General features: G+C 38.0%; 1 protein-coding gene across 1 annotated transcript; it reads left to right on the forward strand.

Annotated features, from left to right (window-relative positions):
- The first annotated feature begins 8,116 nt into the window (after window positions 1–8,116).
- LOC134223769 (uncharacterized) lies at window positions 8,117–10,869 on the forward strand. The gene is made up of 2 exons (XM_062702953.1): window positions 8,117–9,008; window positions 9,067–10,869. The coding sequence occupies exons 1-2, from the start codon at window positions 8,427–8,429 to the stop codon at window positions 9,202–9,204; spliced, it is 720 nt and encodes a 239-aa protein (XP_062558937.1). The 5' UTR covers window positions 8,117–8,426; the 3' UTR covers window positions 9,205–10,869.
- The last annotated feature ends 259 nt before the right edge of the window (window positions 10,870–11,128 follow it).

Consider the following 11,128-nt stretch of genomic DNA (forward strand, 5'->3'; position numbering starts at 1 on the left):
TCGAAAGGAAAGTGCTGCGTACCATCTATGGTGGGGTGCAGATGGCGGACGGTACGTGGAGGAGGCGAATGAACCACGAGTTGCATCAGCTGTTGGGAGAACCATCCATCGTTCACACCGCGAAAATCGGACGACTGCGATGGGCCGGACACGTAGCCAGAATGTAGGACAGTAACCCGGTGAAAATGGTTCTCGAGAACGATCCGACGGGTACAAGAAGGCGAGGTGCGCCGCGGGCAAGGTGGATCGATCAGGTGGAAGATGACTTGCGGACCCTCCGTAGACTGCGTGGTTGGCGACGTGTAGCCATGGACCGAGCCGAATGGAGAAGACTCTTATATACCGCACAGGCCACTTCGGCCTTAGTCTGAATAAATAATAAATAATAAAGTTATGCAATTGATCGACATAAAAAAGCTCACTTGTCATAAGACAATTTAATACAATCCCATTGAATTCCACCACTTAATTGTATCTTGACAGATACGTATTTCGACCTCAACAGTAAGGCCGTCTTCAATGTCTCGTACTTGACTCGACGTCGAGTCATTAGTCGAACTTACTTAGTTAAGACTATAAAATCGTTTAAATGGAGTAAAATCAAAGAGCAGATTTCAAAGAGTGTAGCACAAAACTGCAGGGGGACACAAATAGTCGAGTCAAATACGAGACACTGAAGACGGCCTTACTGTTGAGGTCGAAATACGTATCTGTCAAGATACAATTAAGTGGTGGAATTCAATGGGATTGTATAAACTCGTCTTATGACAGGTGAAATAACTATTGTTCCGTCGAATTTCGCCCAATCCTAATTACTTTTGAAAATGGAAGCATTCTCATTACGAAGCAGTGTATGACAACATTATTTTTATTTTTCTATTATATGTATATATACATTTACATCTCACTGAACATCTCATCGTGAAAAAAGAAATACAGCAACAATTAAAAACAGTACAGAATTGCGAAACAAATCTAATTCTATTTGATTGCTTTATTTTTTTATGTGATGAACATAGGAACTATGAGATGAAGTCCAGGAGTTGCAACCCTACATTATGGCAAAAAGTGAAACCAACGTTTCGAAAGAAAACAGACTTGTCACCCCTAATACTATACGCTACCAGTCATCGACAGACAAATGTTTTCTCCACATGCAACAACAAATATTTTATATCTCATAAAACACAAACATAAGGGTAGGTACCGGTTCATTCCTGCCCTGCACGGTACTGATAACCTATCTGAAATCCCATCAAAGTTGAGAGTCTTCCAAGGATTTCTCCCGTTGAATAGAATTTCGTCCCCTGTGGCTTAGGCAGCATGCACATACAAAATCGTTTAAGCATTCGAGAGAAATGTAACAAATCTCCACAAGCAAAGCCCACGCAGTAGAGGGGGTTGGTTGAATGTTCAAACGGGGTGAAACGTTCAAGTTATCCCTCCTTCGTAGGCTTTCGCAGCAAATTCAGTGGGGAGTGCAGTACAGTTCATCTGTTGCAAACAAACAAGAAGGGAATATGCTGAGGGAAATCGAACTGCTGCTCGTTCCTCTTATGACGCTTCCTTTTCTGGTCTGCATCCCTGCTGTGAACCGAGTTTTCCTCCCTTTATTCGATTATGCATACCGAAATTGCGGAAAAATTAGCGGCTGATTTAGTTTCGTTTTTATTTTCCGGACAAATGTTTTGTATAATTTAATTGCAGAATCCCTTCCATTTATTGGGCGGGAAAACTTTAGTTTTATCATAGATGTGACATATTGCTAAATAACATATTTTCAAATTTTTGGGCTATTTAGGCCAAACGGCATTTCTATAGATTTTTTCCGTATAGTCTGTGAATATGGTTAAGGTAAAATTAGAACAATAGCATTATCGTTATTTGGTGACAATGAGTCTAGTGGGTGAGATTATGGACAACATGGGGTCGTTTAACGAAATAATCTAAAAAAGTCTTCAGTTGCCCAGGGCCGAAAACCTCTCTAATGAAGATAATAATAATAAGTCTTCAGTTGTTCTGCTCAGATAAATTTGATAAATTTCATAGGAAATCTAAGTCATCAAAACAGTGACTCATTATAACCTACATTTGTCACCCCGATGACGGTACTCGTTTTTTTGTTTTTTTTTGTTTTCTTTAACCAATTTTATTTGCTAATTATCTAATACATGCATTCATCTCTTAAATTAGGTGTTCCGTGTTATCTTAACACTATGATCCTTATTTGCTATGATACATTTTTATTTGCTATGATACATTTTTTGTTATTATTAATACATTTCAATTGCCTCTGGCAGTTAGGATTTTTCCTTTGGTTAAATTGATCCATGTGGGAATTACAATGTCTTATACTTAACCTAATTCATACTAAGGGCATATAAAACTATTCGTTGTAATAGGAGATTGCAACGATTTTTGTTTAAAATTGGAAATTATTTTATTGGACATTTGTTGCAATGTCTCAATATTAGAAATTCTATGAAGTTCATTGGCAGTTCACGGAGGCAGCTTCAGAATCATTTTCAAAATTTTATTTTGAATTCTCTGAAGTGCCTTCTTTCTGGTATTGCAGCAACTAGTCCATATTGGCTCATCATACTACAATTTTACAATTCTAAAAAAATTGTTTGTTTTGATTTTCTGTTTATAAATGGATATAGACACTTATTATATTTGTTACATTTGGCTTGAATGCCTTCAATGTTTTTGCCTTTCTCGTACAACAAAGTTGTACCGAAAGGCTATCATTTCACTCCAAAATCGAACTTTTTATAGAAGTCTCGGAGACCCATGATGTTATATACCAATCTACTCAGCTCATCGAACTGAAAAAATGTCTGTCTGTCCGTGTGTATATGTGTGTGTGCACACGAAAACCGAAAAACATTAGCCAAATTTTTAATAGGGTAATTAATAACCGATTTTCTCGCAACGAGTTGCATTCGACAGGGGACAAAGCCTTGTTGATCACTATTGAATTTGATAACGATCGACCATTGCGTTTAAAAGTTATTAAGAAAATGGAATCGAACTATATAAGCGCCATATAAGGTTGGTGTCTTGGCTAAATGCGAGAAAGGCAGTATCACCACTCGGTGAATTAAGTTGGGTTTTTAATTTAATTTTTGATCTAATAAAGGTCCTAAACATTTAGCTAGACAAATTAATTGGAATATTCATAGTGATAATATGCCTGCTAGAAGGTATCAAATAAGAAACTTTTTTCCTATGTCGGAAAATTATAAGCTGAGTTTTGGAAGCATTCGGAGAAATTTTCCATTTTTGCAAACAAGTGGAAAAAATATCCAAGCTTTTGACGTAAACTACGTCTAAGGGGAAGACTCTGATACAGGGTGTAAAACGGAAATTTCCAAATTCGAGACCGTCACGAAATTAGGATAGATTTCAAACGCTAATAGCTCTTTTATCTTTCAATGGATTTTCGAGATTTTATTATCAATCGAATCGGCAACTCTCCAGCAATTTTTTAAGCCTATTGGAATTATTGATTGTCAACGAAAAACCCAGATTAATCCACCTAGCGTTGGTGGTGCCTTTCTCGCATTTAGTTAAGACACCAACCTTATATGGCGCTTCTATAGTTCGATGTACCATTTTCTTCAGAACTTTTAAACGTAATGACCGATCGTTATAAAATTCAATAGTGATCAACAAGGCTTTGTCCCCTGTCGAATGAAACTTGTTGCGAGAAAATCGGTTAAGGATTACTATACGAAAAGTTTATTTGATTCTTCAGCTAATTTTTTTACATCCTAATCCAAATTCCCACCTTTTTCAATGTCCTCTTCAATTTTTGTTTCTGCTAATTTTTGTGGCTTTCTCAGCAAGAAGAAACAATTGAATTGAAGTAAATGTAGTTTTGTACAAAGTTTATCACATGAAAATCCAATATTCCTTGCCGTTAGAAGCCTGTTCAATAGCTTCCTTTTGTACTTAATAAGATGAAGGAGGGACTTCTGCAAGTAGTGTCGTTTTGGGAGGTGTCCGGCGCTCGGAGATCTCTCCCTAAATAGTTAGTGATCCGCCTCACGTAACGATCCATCACATACGGGGCGTTTTCTATAGTAATCCCTCCCTCCCCTCTCTCCCTAAATAGTTAGTGATCCGCCTCACGTAACGATCCATCACATACGGGGCGTTTTCTATAGTAATTTCCATACAAACTTCAAACTGCTCGTACTCAGTTATATTATAACCAATTCAGTTGAAAATTTAGGAGGTTAACCAAAACAGCAAATGTTATCGTTCAAGCATAAGGGAGCGCAAAAGTAAAAATTTCAATCACTCTAGGCTCTAACCAAAATAATTAGGGTTTCTTACCCCATTCCCGGCCTAACATGCGTACGACTGCATTATTTAAGGTACACCGGGGCAAGTTGAAATGCGGGGTAAGTTGAAACGGAAGCTGTAATTCAGATAGGAAATGACCGAATGCACTGATAATTTTTTTCAACAAACTAATCGCCTAAACGCTCCTTCTGACTGCCATTCCCGAAAGATTGCAGCTTTCAAAAGCAATCCCTGCCATTGTTTATTTTTCGCCCTTTGCAAAATACAAACCAACTATTTCACGTGTCAATGAAACAGGTCTCAAAACGATGTTTGGAAGAGTTTTTTTCATCAAATTTTCACGGTAGGTAATCATTTAATATTGAATAAGCATAATGATTATGAAAAATCGATGAAAGACCCGTTTCAATTTTTGTATTTTGGTTGTTTGATATTGCTCTGCATGTTCAACTCATCGGGGCAAATAGAAATGCGTGGTGCGGGGCAAGTTGAAACAAACGATTCAAAAGGTCACCCTCGCAATTAAAAGTATTTTTTTCCAGAATTGAACATGGTCCGTAAATACATATAGTCGAAAAACATAAATTTATAAAAAATATGCAAACTTCTGAACAAAAATTTAATAAATTTCCGCCCATTCCGTCCTGAATGCAACCCTCCTACAATCTCCACTAGAATGAAAAGGGGTCATGTTTAAACTGCGGTTTTGAGATTCTTAATCTACTGAGCACTGACTTTTAGAAAAATAAAACATAGAGTATGTGAACATTTCGTTAACTACATCTTTCACTACCCCAGCTGTTTATTTCTCTAATCGAGGAGTTTATGAGAGATGTGATGGCTGGTTAATTAATGTAGTTATGAAGAAGCCACAGTCGTATTAATCAACTGCGCAATATACAAGTAAACCAAATAATGAAGCATCATGAATAGTAATCCGAGTGGTCACAGTAAGAGGAAATCAATTTGATGAATTTTCAACGCAGTGCGTTCTCCAGAATTTGGTCTCTGAAAATACGCTTGTGACTTTGTTGTACACTGCCCTTATTCGCATAAGACTCCCATGTCAGTTTCGCTGACTTGAGTAATTTGCTGTTGAATTTTCAAACTTGTTTTACATGGGGAAATGCAAAAAAAATCTAATAAATTGAAAAAAAATGGTATCTTTCCAAAAAATTTACATAATATTCTTTATCCGTATTTATCCGTGTTAATTGTCCCACAATTAATTAGACCATACTTAAGTTTATTTCTTGTGTAAAAGTGTACCTATCAAATTCTGGAATCTGATTTTTATGAGAGTTAATATCAAGATAAGACAACAAAAGTGGAATTTGTTTTCAAATTTCTAGAACAAAGCCTACTATTTTATCAGTTTTTCAGACAGAACAGAAGACAGAGAACAGAAGACAATTTTAAGCTAATTACTGGAAGAAAATCAAAATCGTCAAAAACTTACATGGGACTCTTATGCGAATCCTGGCAGTATTATAGTCACCTTTCTAACCTCGTGCTTCTTGAGTCTCACTGAGTACATACATTTTGTTATTCATACGGCAAAATTAGCTTCCATCTGAATATAACGCAGTGTTTCAACTTGCCCCGATTCGCGGGGCAAGTTGAAACGATGCATATAAAAAAATAATTTAAATATAAAAAATATTTATAAAAAAGTTTGTTAAGGTTGCGCATTTTTTATGTATAATATTCGGCCCGAACTAGCAAACACCGCAAACGGGTTCAAAATATATCAAAGGATGATTTTTTTAGAGCACTTCGAATTTCAATTTTGGAAAACCGTTTCAACTTGCCCCGGAGTACCTTAATTGATATTTATGACAGGGAGCAACTTTTCCTGAATTTTTTGGGATGTTTAATACTGCATTGGGGTTTACTTCTGCTTAAAAAATAGCTATTCGTGCTAAATCTCGTTCAAAAAAGCTTTTATTTGATTTAAATTAACGAGGTGCAGCACTCATTTCAGTCATAGCGATTGCCATTCCGGCATACATAAAACCCAGTTCCCGGCCTAAGCAAAATTTCACTCAATCTCTCAACATTCTCTCTCGGGATGGTAGAAAATGTGACGTAAACAAAAATATGCACGTTCCACGACAACAAGATGCCAGATGGTATTATTCATAATCGTTTTTATTTGTTTTTATTTTTATATAAAATATATTTACTCATCCAAATTTCTTCCAAATACTTAAAAACAATATTTTTTCCACCTTTTGAAATCGAGAGAATTATAAATAACATGATAGCGTCAACGTATTAGACAATTTTTCTATTAACGATGAAGGATCATTTTCATAATCCTGGCCTTTTGGCAGCACGGTGCGGCTAGAAGTTCTTGAGCCGAGGTGAATTTTTGTTCGGTTTGAGAATACATTTCAAAATGTATTCTAATATGTTTAAATAAGTTCTAGTGAAACGAACAAATAGGAATAATTGAAGTGCTTGTGTTTAGAATTATGGTGTGGTGATTAACAGCTTCAAGCAATGGTTGTATCGAGCACTGTGACGATTTTCAGGTAGGTGTTTATTCGATGATACCGTTTTGTAAAAGTGGAAAGAATCACTCCGGCTCAGTGGTGTGGCATCGGAGAGCGAATTTTGAAATCTACATTTTTGTTTTCTACAATTGGATTAAGGTTTTTAGTACCGACCCTTTTTGGCGAGTCCCGGTACTACGGTACTGAACCCCTCAGTACCGGGAGTACCGGGAAAATACCGGTACTGGAAATTTTTTTTCAGATTCAAACTTTATTCATTGCTTTGTATGTATTTAACACTTGTCTTGGGGCTTGACCTTATTCTTGAAATATGCTTTCAAAACGCACAGCATGTTCAATGTTTCGTCAGACATACGGGATCGTATTTTAGTAGCGAAGCTTCCAGAAACAGAGAACGCTCTTTCTGAGTTTACAGAAGTAGGGCGAACTGTTGCTAGTGAATCATGATGCATTGACAAGTATTTTCCTTTCAGCTTTTTCTGAGTCGTTGTAAGTTAACTCTTGTCCTACAATCTTTACGAATCCTGGTGCAGTAATCGAACTTACAGGATGTGACTATGTCGTTGCGGTTTGATTGTCTTGAGGTACGTCATCGGACGCCTGACGTTTGTCCAAATTGATTGTCGCTGTCGAAACATCTTTTGCTGGCAAGGATAGGGCACTAAATGTCAACGAAGGAAAAATCAGTACGTTTTGACAGATAGGTACCCAACATGTTTGGGGATGATAACAAAGGGAACCGCAGTGACAATCGTCGTCTATAGTTTATTACCTCTATTGTCAGGTGTTTGAAATTTTAGTAAAAAAAATATCTTTCTTACTAGCTTCTGCATTCAAATAATGTGGTTTTAACCACCGAAAGTTTTAACCAAAACTTTTTGCTTAGTACCGAAAATACCGGTACTTTCATTAATCCAGTACCGGTATTTCGGTACCGAAAATTGGTCGGTACTCCCGGGAATTCCGGTACCGGTACTTGGATCAATTAGGAGTAAAATAAGTGATTGAAAAATATTGAGTATTGTGAAAAATAAATGGGAGACTTTTTAAAAATTATCAATCATAAACCTACGGCATCCAAACAGTATAAATCATTAGTTTTCTGTGCAGTGAGCCGGGAACCGGGTCCATAGGCCCAAGTAGTGATTTACCCTATCTTATGATCTGTTTTACGTAGTTTACGTCGGGCGGTCGTATCTTGTAGGGTTATGCGCTAATTCGTCCATGGCGCTAGTATCCGTCATATCAAATTCTAAATCACTAAATATACAATATACTTGGCAACACTGCTAAAACGTTATATACGCTAGCTATATTCAGTCCGATCTTTATTTATTTTTTTATAAGTTAACTTCATTTTCTTGAACTGAACGATACGTTGTTTCTAGTGCAACCACAGTGAAAAGTGATCATAGTGTTTTCAGAGCACTTTGTGCGATAGAAAAGATACAAATAGCAGTTAAAAATCATCATTCTTCTGCTGATACCGCGTTATTCTAGATAATAGAAATAACTTCTTCTTATCATACGTGTAATCAGTGGACTCCTGTCGGCTATTCCCGGTACTATTAATTTATCATTTGTTTATCAACAATGGTGAAGAAGTGCGACGGCGACCCTTGTTTTGGTGGATCTAGCAGAGCTAGCAAAACAGAATGTCGAGCCTGTCGAAAATCTTTTCATTTGAAGTGCGCAAACCTAAACGGAAGCCTGTTCAAAGCGATTCGTGATTCACCAGGTGTGTTTTGGTTTTGTCCAGTCTGTCGTGTTACTGAAAATCCACTGGATCATCGCACCAACAACAACACAACAATTGATATCGTTCTGCATCGCCTGAATTCACTTGCACGGCTGGTAAATGCGCAAATCGACATTACTCGATCAATGTACCGTGCATTTGGATCAGCCTGTGTCCGTCCGAGTTTAACCAACCCATATTCTACTTCGCCGAAACACCAGTCGGCAAATCGCTCCGATTGTAACTTCGATGATGCGCTCGATCAAATGCAGTTTAATTTCACACAGGACTTCAACTCCCTAATTGAGGCAAATGCTTCTGATATGCATGGTAATATTACCAAGAACCATAATGATCAACGAGCCGAGAACAATAAACGTGATCGGACATCGAGCTCCGGATTATCTTTACTTGAGGGAGATGAAAAGCGAATGAGAGTTGATGCCCCTTTGGCTAGTATTGCTGCCACAAGTAATTCTGATTTTTGTTTTGCAGATCAAAACAGCTCTTTTGTGGGACAACCGCATTTTCCGTGCAGAATCACTGGAGACGACCATCTACCTCTTTCGGCTACCACTCCATCCATTACTACAGCTAATTCTGCTGCGGCTACTGCTGCCGATACTGCTGTAGATCTGGATAATGCCTCGAATGATATTATCACTAATATAGCTTCTACTACTGCCTGCTATGTTGCTCCCACTGTTACATACTATGTAGCCCCCACTGCCGCGACAAATGTCGCTTGCACTGTTGCGACCAATGTCGCTCCCACTGACACGACAAATATCATCCCCACATCAGTAACAAATGTCACCACTGATAGGAATAGGAATGGTGAGCAAACAATCGCTTCGTGTATGGCCACTTTGGGTTCTCAATCACTTCGTTCAACTGTATCTACCACTACGGCCAATAATAATGCTGCTACCACTGCTGCTGCTGCTGCTAATGCTGATGTTTCGTGCTACACTGTTCCCACCGGTGCAACGACTGTTGCTATGTCATCCGTCATGAGATCAAATATCCCGGCTCCTGATGCTTCAATTTCACTTTTAACTGATAGTCAGTGTACTAATGATAGTATCTCCGCAAACCATCCAAGAAATGCTAATAGTAGGAATAATGTCAGACAAGTATCTACTTGTATTTACACGCCCACAACAGCTTTACCATTGCCAATACGCGTGAATAGTTTGCGCAATGAAGCGTTAGGTAATAGTTTAAGTACAAATGTGCTACCCAACCTCTTAGTGGCGAACCCACAACTGCCTCAGAAATGGTTCTACGTTTCTCCTTTCCTTCCGCAAGAAGACTGTAATAACGTGATTAATTATGTTTCGAAGAAAACGAATAGTGATCAACATTCCATAATATGTCACAAGTTAATTAGGCGTAATCGCGAATCAAGTCGTTCTCTTACATATGTATCATTTAAAATGAGTTTTCCAGAAAGATTAGTTAATGTTGTGACATCGAACGGTTTTTGGCCAAACGGAGTGATTATAAAACCTTTTTCTGATCAAAAGCCTGTTATGAAACGAATGGAATCTGCAGCAGTACATGTGTCTTTCCCTCGAAATAATAAGAATTTTTTAGGACAACCGGGGCAATCCCCCCAGTACAGCTCTTCAAGAACCGTTTATCAACGAATACCATCACCACGAATGGCCAAACCTCGTCCGCCGAGCAAACCCCAAAGGCCGCCGAGCTCGAATTCCACTCGGACTCCACGTGTGTTGGAAACACTCGTCTAAATGGACTGAATGTGTTTTACCAAAATGTTAGGGGAATTAGAACGAAATTAGACAAATTAACTGTTGCCGTTACCTCCACAAACTATGATGTTATTGTGTTTACAGAAACATGGCTTGATGATACAATAACCAATCAACAGATTTTCGGATCAGATTATTCGGTATTTCGTTGCGATAGGTCGCGATTCAACAGTTCCAAACGTCGCGGTGGGGGTGTATTGATAGCCACCCACCGAAGATTGAATGCTTCTATTATTCTCCAAGATTCGCTTGAACTTGAACAAATATGGGTCCAAATTACTGTTCGAAGCTTCAAGATCTTTGTTTGTTCCTTCTATCTGCCCCCTGATAAAAAAACAAATTTACACATACTAAATGCTCACATCAGTTCTATCGAGAATGTTTCATCTAAACTCGGTGAACGTGATGCTGTAATCATTTGTGGCGATTACAACTTATCATGTATCAATTGGCACTCTAACACGCTGGACCCTAGCGCTGGGTTGATTGTTGGACCTCTAAGTTCTGAGCGAACCTTACCTTCTTATGTGACTCACCTCGTAGATAATCTTGACTCTATGGGGCTCTCTCAGATGAATAACGTCTTGAATGATTTTAATAAAACCCTTGATTTGGTGTTTACTAACATCGAAATGCCTCTGGAACGTGCGGTCCACCCTCTTCTTCCCGAGGATAAATATCACCCATCTTTGGATCTCTTCATAGATACTGACTTTACCTCTAACCAAAGTGATCCTTTCGATGCTTCTGCTTATAATTTTAATAAAGTCAATTATGAA

The sequence above is a fragment of the Armigeres subalbatus genome, chromosome 3, assembly GCF_024139115.2.
Source record: "Armigeres subalbatus isolate Guangzhou_Male chromosome 3, GZ_Asu_2, whole genome shotgun sequence".
In the NCBI taxonomy this organism is placed as follows: domain Eukaryota; kingdom Metazoa; phylum Arthropoda; class Insecta; order Diptera; family Culicidae; genus Armigeres; species Armigeres subalbatus.